A 14425-nucleotide genomic window follows, 5' to 3' on the forward strand; every position below is an offset into this window, starting at 1 on the left:
GATCAATGATTCTCTTTCATCACTGATGTTTCTAATTCTTTCCCCCTCTCCCTTCCTCTCTCTTAAAAAAAAAAGTAAAGTTCAAGTTACATACCATTTTGGAGGTTATATAACAATCTTACTTTCTGATACGCATTATAAACACCAAGCTTTTACTTTTATGATTCTGTATCAAGCAATTTACACTCCAGTAAAAATAAAGTAACAATATACTATTACCATTGCTTTTTTTTCTTGTTGGACTTCAACATCTTGGTAACCTTATAGCAAATCACAACAGATATACACCTCATTTTACACAAGACTTCAATTATGGTGTAAATTGGATTTTTATAAACTGATTTTCATCTTATTATCTTATATTACTGTTATTTATAAAATGATTATACTAAAACTAACTTCTAAATTATCTTCAATTAATATCTGATGCCAAACATTTAGGTTTTAGGCTGTATCTAGTTTCCCTTATCTCTCTTATCCATGCTACCCCCAACAGTGGTTAACTGGAGTTTGCTTAAAATAAATCTATACTAGGAACATTTCTATTTAGAAAAATCACATAGGAAAAACAAGATTATTAGGAAGACCTAAAAAAAAAGTGTTTTAAAGATGTCAGGTGTAAAATCTTAGAAGCAAAGAGTGGGAAGAATAATAAAAGCTTAAAACCTAAAGTTTTTAACATGACTGAAAAAGTTTAGACCTAAGCATTTAAGAATCATATCACACATTAACGTATCACAACTAAGCATTTATTATACTGCTTAAGAAGGCAAGCAATTGCAGTGGTATTTCAGAAGCTGTATCTTTAATATATGCTCATAGACTCTAAACAGTATTTTAAAATATACAATCTCTCCAAAAGAAAATCTTCAACTAAAAATAAGATAGATAACTTTTAATGTAAGTAAAATGTTACAAGATTTTAAAATTATATTTTTCACAACACAATGTACAGAAATTTGCAAACTTCCTGTACAGAGCAGTATAATCTTTACTCTTGAGCAAGGCGTTCAATAACACGTCGGTAATCGTCCACAAGATCCTGAAAGCTTTCTTCCAGCTGTTCATGTTGCATGCTTATTTCTATTTGGTTCATCTGGTTTGTCAGTTCTTCTGGTCTGAGACATTTTCTCATTTTAGCAAGATCTCTCTGCTTTTTCTAAGCAACAAAAACAATTATTGGTTAGACTAAGGAAGCTGATATGTGTCTATATTCTTAAAATTTTATTTTTTAATATATTTTTATTGATTTCAGAGAGGAAGGGAGAGGGAGAGAGAGATAAAAATAGAAACATTAATAATGAGAGAATCACTGATCAGCTGCCTCCTACACGCCCCCCACTGGGGATTGAGCCTACAACCCAGGCATATGCCCTGACTGGGAATCGAATCAATGACCTCTTGGTTCCTGGGTCAACATTCAACCGCTGAGCCACCCCCGGCTGGGCTATTCTTAGAATTTTAAATCTCCAATATTAAAAATAAGAGTGGGCCCTAACCGGTTTGGCTCAGTGGATAAAGCGTTGGCCTGCGGACTGAAGGGTCCTAGGTTCGATTCCGGTCAAGGGCATGTACTTTGGTTGTGGGGACATCCCCAGTAAGGGGTGTGCAGGAGGCAGCTGATCGATGTTTCTCTCTCATTGATGTTTCTAACTCTCTATTCCTCTCCCTTCCTCTCTGTAAAAAATCAATAAAATATATTTTAAAAAAATAAATAAGAGTGGTAGGAATATGCCCAAATTTGTCCCATACAATTTTCTTCTTAAGGAAACCTAAACATAAATTTGACCATGAATTACAATCCCTCTAAAAGGAGTTAACTAGAAGACCTGGAATTTGTGTTAATTGATGATAAATATAGATATGTGACTAACAGCACTCTCACCAAATCATAAAAAAAAACAACACAATTGGTCAGTGTAGACCAGGGGTCCTCAAACTTTTTAAACAGGGGGCCAGTTCACTGTCCCTCAGACCATTGGAGGGCCGGACTATAGTTTAAAAAAAAAACTATGAACAAATTCCTATGCACACTGCACATATCTTATTTTGAAGTAAAAAAACAAAATGGGAACAACTACAATATTTATATTTGCATGTGGCCTGCGGGCCGTAGTTTGAGGACCCCTGTAGACACTCAAATATTTCTTTCTTTTTTATTAAATATATTTTTATTTATTTCAGAGAGGAAGGTAGAGGGAGAGAGAGATAGAAACATCAATGATGAGAGAAAATCACTGATTGGCTGCCTCCTGCACACCCACTACTGGTGATCCAGTATGCAACCCGGGCATGTGCTCCTGACCAGAATTGACTCTGGGACCTTTCAGTCTGCAGACTGATGCTCTATCCACTGAGCCAAACCAGCTAGGGCTCAGATATTTCTTTAACCAATAAAATATATTAACTGAAGACAACTGAGATTAAGCACTATTATTATTCATATCATGATTCAATCATTAGTTAATTAATTTAATCCAAGATGGTTTTTTCTTGACACTATGCTCATTTCTAAGTTTCCTTACCCAGCAATGTATTTATGGACCTCATATCAATTTTAACATAAATTGTTGGAAGAGTTTCAGAACGATAAACCAAAATCTGTGACACTTCCTCTCCCTCTTTTACCAAGAAGGAAACCACCATGCAGTAGGGATCTGGTAACAACTTTTAAGCAGGACAATGTCAGAAAAATACTGTGTCAGTAATGCTGAGGATGGGACTAGAGGACCAAGTTAGCAGCTACTGAACGAATTCAAGCGAGAAATGATGAAAACTAGACCAAGTGAGCAGCAGCAGAAATAGAAGGGACAGGGCAGATTTCAAGAAGAAAACATTGGGTGATATGGGGAAAGAAAAATGGAGAATGACTCCAAGATTCCTGGATGGGTGGCAACATTGCAATACATGAAACACTACAATAAAGGCAACTTTCTTGCATTTTGGACCAACTCTTCTAGATTACTATATCAATCCTCTTTTACTAGAGTATATAATAAAGAACTCACTTTACATAGAGATAAAAAAATTACATATATTAATTCATGTAATCTTAACAATTCTATGAGATAGTTACAATTTTCTTCAATTGATAGATGAAGAAAAAAAGGGATACAGGGATTAAATAACTTACCATAGAGGTAGTAATCTGAGAAGCCAGGATTCAGACCCTAATGATCTGATTGGAAGTCTGTATTTTCAGTTCCTATATCTAACTGCCTTTCAAATGACAATTACCACCCCCACTCCAAACAATATCTTAAATCCATCATAAAAACAGAATGTCCCTTAAAGGGAACCCTAATAATTTTGGAATACTAGGCACCTATGTCATAATTACTGCTTTAAAAGAAAAGCTCAATATTAAGTTAAATTTATAATCACACACCTTTATAAAACAAGGCAACAACAATAAAGTTTGAAGATAAGCCTATAATGAAATAAGCTGTCTGACAGTACAAAAAGATTAGGTTCATAATGGGTCTAAATTGGTGGAGCTAATTAAAGGAGGTTGCTACTATTATAATCAGAAAGAAAAAAAATAACTTCCATAAGATGCCCTTCTGAAGCAGTGCTTGAATGTGCACAAAGATTGCTGGGGACCTTGTTAAAATGCAGATTTTGATTCAGTAGGTCTGGAGTGGGGTGAGACTGCATTTCTAACAAGCTCCAGATTATTTTAATGTTGCTGATTCACTAACTACACTTTCAATATTAGTTCTAGAGTACTGATGAGAATTCAAATTTATTTTCTAAGGCCAGAACAGGAAGTGTATTCCTTTAATCTTCAATAACATGGATGACAAATGCTTTGTTTCAGCTGTAACTGATTTTTTTTCTGCCAAGAGGCATGACTGCATCATATAAAAGAGCCCTAACTCTAGGAAACAGTTCAGGAATCAAAAATATATTATGAGCCCTAGCTGGTTTGGCTCAGTGGATAGAATGTGAGCCTGTGGACTGAGGGATCCCGGGTTTGATTCCGGTCAAGGGCACGTGCCTGGGCTCGATCCTAGTAGGGGATATGTAGGAGGCAGTCGATCAATGATTCTCTATCATCATTGATGTTTCCAGCTCTCCCTCCCTCTCCCTTCCTCTCTGAAATCAATAAAAATATGTTTTAAAAAAAGTATTGTGGTATGTGATAGGAATATAAGCCCTTTTTCTAAATTGTAAACCAGTGGTACCATTTATTCAGTAATCCATTGCTTGAAGCTGCTTCCAATATATTAAATTCTTATATATAATAAAACTATCATATTACATTCTTAAATATTTCTAGACTATCAGTTTTGTTCCAAATAATTAATAGAATTAATCCTGTGCCTGTAACATAATGTTTTAAATTATGCTGTTTTTAACTTTCTAAGAGAGCATACTTCCCGAATTTATCTCCCCCTCCCTTACCATCTTCATTTTCTTCACTGTCAATTTTTTTCAGATGGATGTCAGAATTAATCTCTATTATAATTTTAATTGGTATGGCAAGTCTATGACTTAAATTCAAGAGTGCTAAGTACCAAGGAATAAAAAATAATAATTTCATGGAAAAATTATAAAACTATATATGTAAATTCCTCACAAACATATAAGGTATGGTTCAATTTAAAAAGTAACTAATTTGAGGTATTTTTATTAATCTTTAATATCCCTTAAACTATATATTCCACTTTGTATATGTATTTTACAAGTTAATCTTTTTTTAAATCCTCACCTGAGAATATGTTTATTGATTTTATTTTATCTTTTTTTAAAATATATTTTATTGATTTTTTACAGAGAGGAAGGGAGAGGGATAGAGAGTTAGAAACATCAATGAGAGAGAAACATCGATCAGCTGCCTCCTACACACCCACTATTGGGAATGTGCCCGCAACCAAGGTACATGCCCTTAACCGGAATCGAACCTGGGACCCTTCAATCCACAGGCCAACGCTCTCTCCACTAAACCAAACTGGTTAGGGCTGTTTATTGATTTTAGAATGAGGGGAAGTGGGGGGTGGGGGGGAGGGAGAAACATCAATGTGAGAGAGAATCATTGATTGGTTGCTTCCTGCACCACTCCACTTGGGGTCAAACCTACAACCTTTTGGCAGGGGTGGGCAAACTTTTTGACTCAAGGGCCACAATGGGTTCTTAAACTGGACCGGAGGGCCGGAACAAAAGCATGGATGGAGTGTTTGTGTGAACTAATATAAATTCAAAGTAAACATCATTACATAAAAGGGTACGGTCTTTTTTTTTAGTTTTATTCATTTCAAACGGGCTGGATCCAGCCCGCGGGCCGTAGTTTGCCCACGGCTGGTTTACGGGATGGCTGTCCTAGGAACTGAGCCACCCAGCCAAGGCACAAATTATTGATTTTAGAGAAGAAGGGAGAGGGAGGGAGTGATAGGAACATCAATGATGAGAGAGAATCATCGGCTGCCTCTGAGGATTAAGCCTGCAAGCTGGGCACATGCCCTGACCGGGAAACGAAACCTGACCTCTTGGTTCATAGTCAATACTCAACCACTAAGCCACGCTGGCTGGGCCTAATTAATCTTCTAAAGAATGTGTAAAATTAGAGCTTAAGCCCTGGCCAGTGTGGCTCAGTTGGTTGGAGTGTCCTCCCTCCCATACACCAGAAGGTGGGTTTGATTCTTGGTCAGGGCACATACTTAGGTTGCAGGTTCGATCCACAGTCAAGAGTGTGTGCAGAAGGCAACCCATTGATGTTTCTCTCACTCTCTGAGACCCTCCCTCCTCTCTATAAGATCAATAATAATAATAAAAAAAACTTTAAAAAATCTGATTTGGGGAACACCTTTATCTAGCCAAGTGACATACACTGGGGAGCACAAATGAAATACTGAAAGGTAGAACTCATTAAGATTGGAATAGAAATTCTATAGGCTTCACAATAATTTTTCTCTCTCCATAAACAAAAAATTCCTTCATGGTTTTGAGCCATTGAAAAAAGTATTTTGTTAATCCTCACAAGAGGGTATTTTTTCCATTGATTTTTAGAGAGAGTGGAAGGGAGGGAGTAGAGGGAGAGAAAGAAACATGTGAGAGAGACACATCAATTGGTTGCCTCCCACATGTGCCCTGACCAGGGTCAGGGATGGAACCTGTAACCCAGGTACGTGCCCTTGACCAGGTATTGAACCCTTGACCCTTTGATGTGCGGGCTGATGCTCCGACCACTGAGCAACACCAGACAGGGCATGTTGAAAAATTTTAATTAAGCAAATTAATTAAATATGGAATTAATGTCAATTTATTTATGTTAACATTTGACTTGATTATGAATTCATTTCCAGAAAATAATCCACCCTTCTTGTCTAGTTTTCACAGGTTCTATGAGGTCTTACAAATAAAATCACAAAAATGCCACCACCTCTAAAGGTTCTTAACATCCATCTGCTGATCTAGCCTCTTTTGTGAAGTACAGAGATAAGGTTCTTTTGCAAGAATTTAAAAATAATAATGGTGTGGAAACATTTAAATTCCAAAGACTTCTCAAAAAAATCTTTAAAGCCCTGGCTGGTGTGACTCAGTTGGTTAAGTGTCATTCCATGCACGGAAAGGTTGTGGTTCATTTCTGGTCAGGGCACATGCCCAGATTTTGGGTTTGATCCCCAGTCAGGGTACTTTCAAAAGGCAACTGATTAAAGTTTCTCTCTCACACTAATGTTTCTCTCTCTCTCTCTCTCTCTCTCTCTCTCTCTCTCTCTCAAATTAAAAACATATTTTTAAAAAATCTTTAAAAACATGCACACTGTATTGTGTTTAGTTCCTCACTATGGACCTCTGCATTTCCATGTTACAGAAAAGAAGCCTAATGAACAGATGCTATTGACAGTCACACAACTTGTACAAGTAGAACTAGACCTCATTCCTGATTCCACACCCAATGAGATAACACCCATTCTAAATTTTATGTTTGTAAACCAATTAGGAATTAAATATGCCTTTGAAACAATATAAAAGGTTTAATGCTAAGACCAAGCAGCTGCACCAATTTTATCTTTTTTTTTTTTTGGGGGGGGGGGGGGACGGGACTGTTCAAATTTATCTTAACACCTGAAAATTACTTCTGTTCTAGAGATGGAGTTCCTTTTTGTGCTTTTAAAAAATGATTCTAGTTAATACAGGTTATTTTTATCTCTTCTTGTCACCAATACAAATAAAGTATCAATGTTTAAAGAACTTTTAAAATAAGGTACAAATAATTCTAACATCTATCCAAATAATTTCTTAGTGGGAGAGTGTTTTTAAGTTGATATGTAAACTTGATCTATTAAATAAAGGCAGACAGAATTGGTGGACTTTTCTATCAATCAATAAATAAATCATACCTCAGTAATAAGTTAGCAACAATCAAAATTATAATTTTTCATAAAATGTGTTAAAAATGTAAATTTTACACTTCAAACTTTCCCCATTAAGCAGGCATACATTTTAGAGACCTAAAATAATTCTAAACTACATTCACTATTTGGCAATTTTACTTTATTTCTTAAACTTAATTCTGTATTTGAGAATGCTGTGGTAACAAAACAAAGTACAAGAATATCAGCTTGGAATGACAAATTGGAGAAAATCATCTGCATACATTCAACAAGGAAATCTTATCAACTCCTCCCATGCCTATATGACATTTAACTCATTTCTTTTTTTCCCCCTAAATATATTTTTATTGATTTCAGAGTGGAAGGGAAAGGGAGAGAGAAACATCAGTGATGAGAATCATTGATCAGCTGCTTCCTGCACACCCCCACGGGGGATCAAGCCCACAACCCATCCATGTGCCCTGATGGAGAATCAAACCATGACCTCCTAGTTCAGTGATGGCGAACCTTTTGAGCTCGGCGTGTCAGCATTTTGAAAAACCCTAACTTAACTCTGGTGCCATGTCACATATAGAAATTTTTTGATATTTGCAACCATAGTAAAACAAAGACTTATATTTTTGATATTTATTTTATATATTTAAATGCCATTTAACAAAGAAAAATTAACCAAAAAAATGAGTTCACGTGTCACCTCTGACACGCGTGTCATAGGTTCGCCATCACTGTCCTAGCTCATAAGTTGATGTTCAACCACTGAGCCACACCAGCCGGGCATTTGAACTCATTTATAGGCTTTCCCAATTTATAGTAGGTTTCCTAGCCTAAGCATTGTGGCCTTCAAACCAAAGAGTGGGGAGTGGGACCCTCAAGTTTTCTTGGTTTTCTCAATGGGATAGAATACTGGGTAACTAAATTTATTAAAAAGTACATTGTTATAAGTAGGGTTTGAACAAGTATCTGAAGAATTTGTAATTTGCCTCTGAGCTTTATTTCAAGAATGATGATAACCATTTTGGCTGTTAAGAATCTGAAGAGTTTAATAACCAGTTTTTGGTTGTCTTTCAGGTAGGTGAAGATGCTGGATAGATGAAGATACTTAATATAAAAAATCATTATCATTCTTGCTTTCGTGAACTACAGATATTCCCATTATTTGGCCTAACTTTGTGAATACTATTTACACTAAAAATTCATCATCCCCCATTTGCTAGTCTGCCTATGTCACATAAATATTAAATGGGTATAATTGAATAAATTATTTTATGGTACTAAAAACAGTTTTGTCCAGCTGGCATGGCTCAGTGGTTGAGCGTCAATCTATGAACCAGGAGGGTCACAATTTGATTCCCGGTCAGGGCACATGCCTGGGTTGCTGGCTTGATCCCCAGTGAGGGGCATGCAGGAGGCAGCCGATCAATGATTCTCTCTCATCATTGATGTTTCTATCTTTCTCTCCCTCTCCCTTCCTCTCTGAAATCAATCCTATATAATAAAGAAGTAATATGCAAATTGACCCTCACACACTTGCACAAGATGGCCACCCCCATGTGGTCAAAGATGGCCGCCACAAGATGGTCGGCAGGGGAGGGCAGTTGGGGGCAACCGGGCTGGCAGGGAAGGGCAGTTAGGGGTTACTGGGCTGGCAGGGGAGGGCAGTTGGCGATAGGGCCGGCAGGGGAGCAGTTAGGCGTCGATCAGGCTGGCAGGGGAGTGGTTAGGGGGTGATCAGGATGGCAGGCAGGCGAGTGGTTGGGAGCCAGCAGTCCCAGATTGTGAGAGGGGTCCCAGATTGGAGAGGGTGCAGGCTGGGCTGAGGGACACCCCCTCCCCCCAGTGTACGAATTTCGTGCACCGGGCCTCTAGTAAAAATATATTTTAAAAAATAATACTAAGTTGCAAGTTCAGCTATGGTAAAATATAAATAGCAACAAAGGCCATATTTAGAAAGGAGGGAGCAAAGGCAAACAGAATGTATATGACAAATGGGAAGACAGACTCAGAAAAAAAACCAAAGATAATTTGTTAGGGAAGAATCTGGACATTCAGATTTTTAAAAATTGTATACAAATGAAAGAAAACAACAAAAACCACAGGTAGACTATTCTTAGGGTTAATTTTTAAGTGCATGAAAGATATTTGTAGCTTACATTGGAAAATTATGACAGTGAGAATTCTTATAACTAACTGGAAGAATATTTTCACTTTTGTAAAAGTTAATTTAGCAAAATGATTTGGAATTTCCCACACATTGGCATTTCCTAAACTTTCTTCTCCATTTTAAATAGGGACAAAAATATAATGTTTAAGACTCTTCAAAGTCCTACCTTATATGGGCTAATTAGTCTTCTTTTAATATCCAATCTATAACTTCTGTATTGTTCAGCATCACTCATGTCAGTTACCAGTAGGCGAAGAATTTCATAAACCCGTCTAGCATGTTTCTAATAAATGAAACAAAAAAAAATTATATACATTTTTCAAATTACAAAGTGACACTTTCTCAAAAGATCATAGGGTATACTGAATACATGCCATGGTCCAGAAACTATGCTAGGTACCAGATGAAAAGCAATAAAAGACAGTCTCTGCCCTCAAGGAGCTACTTAGCAGTCTAGTGGGTAACACAAGTGATAGAAATATGCATAAAGTATTATCGTAGCATAACCTGGGAATGAGAGAAATGTTAGAAGAGGATTCCTGGGAGAATCCTGAGCTGAATCTTAAAGGAAAGAGAGCATACCATTCCAGAAAGAAGTGAGGGCATCATGTATGTGTATGTGTGAGTATGCACACACATGAAGAACAGAGGAGCTTGATAATGCTGGAGCACAAAATGAAAAGCAAGGTGCAGAAGTAGAGTGAAGTTGGAGCAAGAGCACAGAGCCTTATATACTGCATTAAAGAGTTGGGCTTTTTATCTAGTAAGTGACAGAAATGAGTAAGTGAGCAAAGTACGCAAATTTGTTAAGTAAAGCATTCTCTCAGCTACACAGAAATGGTAGCAAAAAGAAAGAAAGGCAGACCAATTAAGGGAGTTCTGGGAAAACATGGAATGTAACAATATCCGCCTTATAGGCATACCAGAAGGTGAGCAAGGAACAGAAAACCTATTTAAAGAAATAATGACAGAAAACTTCCCCAACCTGATGAAGGAAAATGTCACACAAGTACAGGAGTCACATAGAGTCCCAATCAAGATGAACCCAAAGAGATCCACACCTAGACACATCATAATTAAAATGGCAAACATTAAAGACAAAGAATCTTAAAGGCAGCAAGAGAGAGACGGAAAATTTCCTACAAAGGAGTTACCATTAGAATGTCAGCTGACTTCTCAATAGAAAACACTTTAGGCCAGAAGGAAGTGGCATGAAGTATTCAAAGTAATGAAAAGCAAGGGCCTAAATCCAAGACTACTGTAACCATCAAGGCTATCATTTAAAATTAAAGGTGAAATAAAAAGTTTTCCAGACATAAAAAGATTAAAGGAGTACATTAACACCAAACCAGCAATGCAAGAAATGTTAAAGGGACTGCTTTAGGAAGAAGAAAAGGAAAGAGAATCATAGGCACAAAGAAAATAAAAATGGCAATAAGTAAATACCTACCAATAATAACCTTAAATGTAAATATATTACTAGTAAATGCTCCAGTCAAAAGACATAGGATGACTGAATGGATAAGAAAACATGATCCATATATATGCTGTCTACAAGAGGACCCACCTCAAAACAAAAGATACACACAGAGTGAAGGGATGGAAAAATATATTCCATGCAAATGGAAAGGAAAAAAAAGCTGGGGTAGCAAATACTCTTATCAGATAAAATAGACTTCAAAACAAAGGCCATAACAAGAGACAAAGAAGGCCACTTCATAATACTAAAGGGAATGATTCAACAAGAAAATATAACCCTTGTAAACATATATACACCCAATATAGGAGCACCAAAGTTACATAAAAAAAAAAATTCTTGTTGGACTTTAAGGGAGAGAGTAACAACAATACAGTGATAGTAGGGACTTTAACACCCCTCTGACATCACTGGATAGATCTTCTAGACAAAAATTCAACAAGGAAACAGAGGCCTTAAAGGATATACTAGTTCAGATGGATTTAACTGATATTTAAAGAACATTTTACCCCACACCAACAGAATATACATTCTTCTCAAGCACACATGGAACATTCTCAAAGATAGACCACATGTTAGGGCACAAAATAAGTCTATACAAATTCCAGAAGATTGATTTAATACCAAGCATCTTCTCGAATCACAATGGCATGAAGTTGGAAATCAACTACAATGAAAAAACTAAAAAACACTCAAATACTTGGAGGCTAAACAGAATGTTATTAAACAATGAATGGGTTACCAATGAGATCAAGCAAGACATTAAAAACTTCCTGGAAACAAGTGAAAATGAACACACAACCACTCAAAACCTAGGGGACATGGTGAAAGCAGTCCTGAGAGGGAAGTTCATAGGATTACAGGACTACCTCAAGAAACAGGAAAAAGCAATGATAAACTATTGAACCCTACAACTAAATCAATTAGAAAGAGAACAACAAGATAAGCCCAGAGGAAGTAGAAGGAAGGGAATAATAAACATCAGAGCAGAAATAAATGACACAGAGACTTAAAAAACAGTACAAAAGATCAATAAATCCAAAAAGCTGGTTCTTTGAAAAGATAAGATTGATGAACCCCAGCCAGACTCATCAAGAAACAAAGAGAAAGGACCTACATAAATAAAATCAGAAATGAAAGAGGCAATATAACAATGGACCCACTAGGGACTGAGCCCATATCCCGGGCATGTGCCCTGACTGGGAATCGAACCATGACCTCCTGGTTATAGGTTGATACTCAGCTACTGAGCTATGCTGGTCAGGCATAAAACTCTCTATCTGAAAGCCAGAAGCCATTATAGTGTGGTAATGCAGGAGAAGATGGAAAGTTTCAGGTCAAATTCAGTTGTTTGGGTCAGTGATTAGGAAACTTTTGGTATAGTTTTGGAGCTCAGGAAGAAAATATGGACTGAGGATTTAGATGAGATCTCCCAGGAAGAATAAACAGAATGAAAAGAAATGAGGACTAAATAAAGAATTTTTGGAAATAATAATATTAGGGAGGATACAGAAGAATAGAAGCCACTGAAAGGATGTCAAAAAAGATGATCATGGAGTTTGGGGGTTATCTGGTGCTACTGGAGCTGCTGCCACAACTTCCATGTTTGATCCTTTGCAATGTCAGGCTTTGACAACTTAAACAAGGATTTCTACTAGAGAAGTTACAGCATCAATGACCAATCACAGCAGTCCTATGATTATGGAGGAAGTGGAGGACCCCATAGCAAACAGTATGCTGGCTATGACTACTCTCAGCAAGGCTGATTTGTCCCTCCAGACAAACATGCAGCCACAACAGCCATACACAGGGCAGGTTTCCAGCCAACTCAGACATGTACTCCACTACACCTCAGCCATTCGATGGAAACAACTTGGAGAATGAGCCACCTTTATTAGAAGAATTAGGTATCAATTTTGACCACATCTGACAAGAAATACTTAACAGTATTACATCCATTAAAAGTAGCAGATGGCCCTGGCCAGGTAGCTCAGTTGGTTAGAGCATCATCTAATACCCAAAGGTTGCAGTTTGATCCCTGGTCAGGGCACATACAAGAATCAACCAATGAATGCATAAATAAGTGTGACAACAGCCCTGGCCGGTTTGGCTCAGTGGACAGAGCATCAGTCTGTGGACTGAGGTACTGGGTTCGATTCTGGTCAGGGGCACATACCCGGGCTGCAGGCTTGATCCCCAGTGGGGGGTGTGCAGAAGGCAGCTGATCAATGATTCTCTCATCATTGATGTTTCTATCTCTCTCTCTCCCTCTCTGAAATAAGTTTTAAAGAAATGCCGAAACCGGTTTGGCTCAGTGGATAGAGCATCGGCCTACGGACTGAAGGGTCCCAGGTTCGATTCTGGGCAAGGGCATGTGCCTGGGTTGCGGGCACTTCCCCAGTGGGAGATGTGCAGGAGGCAGCTGATCGATGTTTCTCTCTCATCGATGTTTCTAACTCTCTGTCTCTCTACCTTCCTCTCTGTAAAAAATCAATAAAATATATAAAAAAAAAAAGAAAAGAAAAAAAAGTTTTAAAGAAATAAATAACTAGAACAACAAATTGATGTTTCTCTCTTTCTAAAATCAATTTTTTTAAAAAGTAGGCAATAGCAACATCATGAATGAGACTGATCTGGTAGGACCCATGGTTTTTTGCCTTGCCTTTGGAGTCACACTGTTATTGGCTGGCAAAATCTGGTTTGGCTATGTATATGGAATCAGTGTAATTGGATGTCTAGGAATGTTTTATTTATTAAACATAATGAGTATGACAGGTGTTTCATTTGGTTGTGCAGCAAGTGTCCTTGGATATTGTCTTCTTTCCATGATCCCACTTTCCAACTTTGCAGTGGTATTTTCTTTGCAAGATGGCAGGAATCATTCTTGCTGCTGGAATTATTGGGTAGTGTCATTTTTCTGTAAAATTTTAATTTCTGTATTAGCCAAGGAAGGATAGCAACTTCTAGTAGCATATCCTTGTGCTTTGTTAGATGGAGTATGCCTTAATTTCCGTTTTTGAACTGAATTTATCTGGGATGTGGACATTAGGCCAAACATACAAAAAAGACTTTGAACTCTTAAATTGAACTAGCAAACTGCTACAGTGCAACTCTCATGAAGATCTAATGTTTGACTATTGGAGCAATAGAAGGAAACGTGTATCTTTTGCTCATTTTTATAGAACTTTCTAATGCTATATTAGATATACCTGCAGTTAGATTAGCTTTAAGTGTTTGTGCTTATACAAATAAGAAGTGCTATTCTTTCCTGTTCCTGCAGCCTTTGAAAAACAACTTTTTTCCTTATGTTTTTTATAGATTTTCATCAGCTGTGCAAAACTAACCACAAAGCTGATAAATCTTTCCTAAAAACCACCAGTCATAGTAAAGAAGATGCAGACTTATTGCAGAAATATCTTCCCAAGGAATTAGAAAAGAAAAATCACCTGT

General features: G+C 37.2%; 1 protein-coding gene and 1 pseudogene across 4 annotated transcripts in view; one reads left to right on the forward strand and one right to left on the reverse strand.

Moving 5' to 3' along the window:
- Positions 1 to 727: 727 nt before the first annotated feature.
- HAT1 (histone acetyltransferase 1) overlaps positions 728 to 14425 on the reverse strand; it is a 48058-nt gene continuing 34360 nt past the window's right edge. For 2 of the 4 annotated variants that reach the window (XM_023744896.1, XM_006083138.3), the window contains 2 exons: positions 9665 to 9781; positions 728 to 1159 (listed from right to left, as the gene is read on the reverse strand). In XM_023744896.1, the coding sequence (XP_023600664.1) occupies positions 992 to 1159; positions 9665 to 9781 (285 nt within the window). In that variant the 3' untranslated portion in view covers positions 728 to 991. The remainder of the gene's footprint in view (positions 1160 to 9664; positions 9782 to 14425) is intronic. The other 2 variants (XM_023744887.1, XM_023744890.1) reach the window with 1 other exon arrangement.
- Positions 12098 to 13995, forward strand: LOC102430254 (annotated as a pseudogene).

The sequence above is a fragment of the Myotis lucifugus genome, unplaced genomic scaffold (genome assembly GCF_000147115.1).
Source record: "Myotis lucifugus unplaced genomic scaffold, Myoluc2.0 scaffold_5, whole genome shotgun sequence".
NCBI classification, from domain to species: domain Eukaryota; kingdom Metazoa; phylum Chordata; class Mammalia; order Chiroptera; family Vespertilionidae; genus Myotis; species Myotis lucifugus.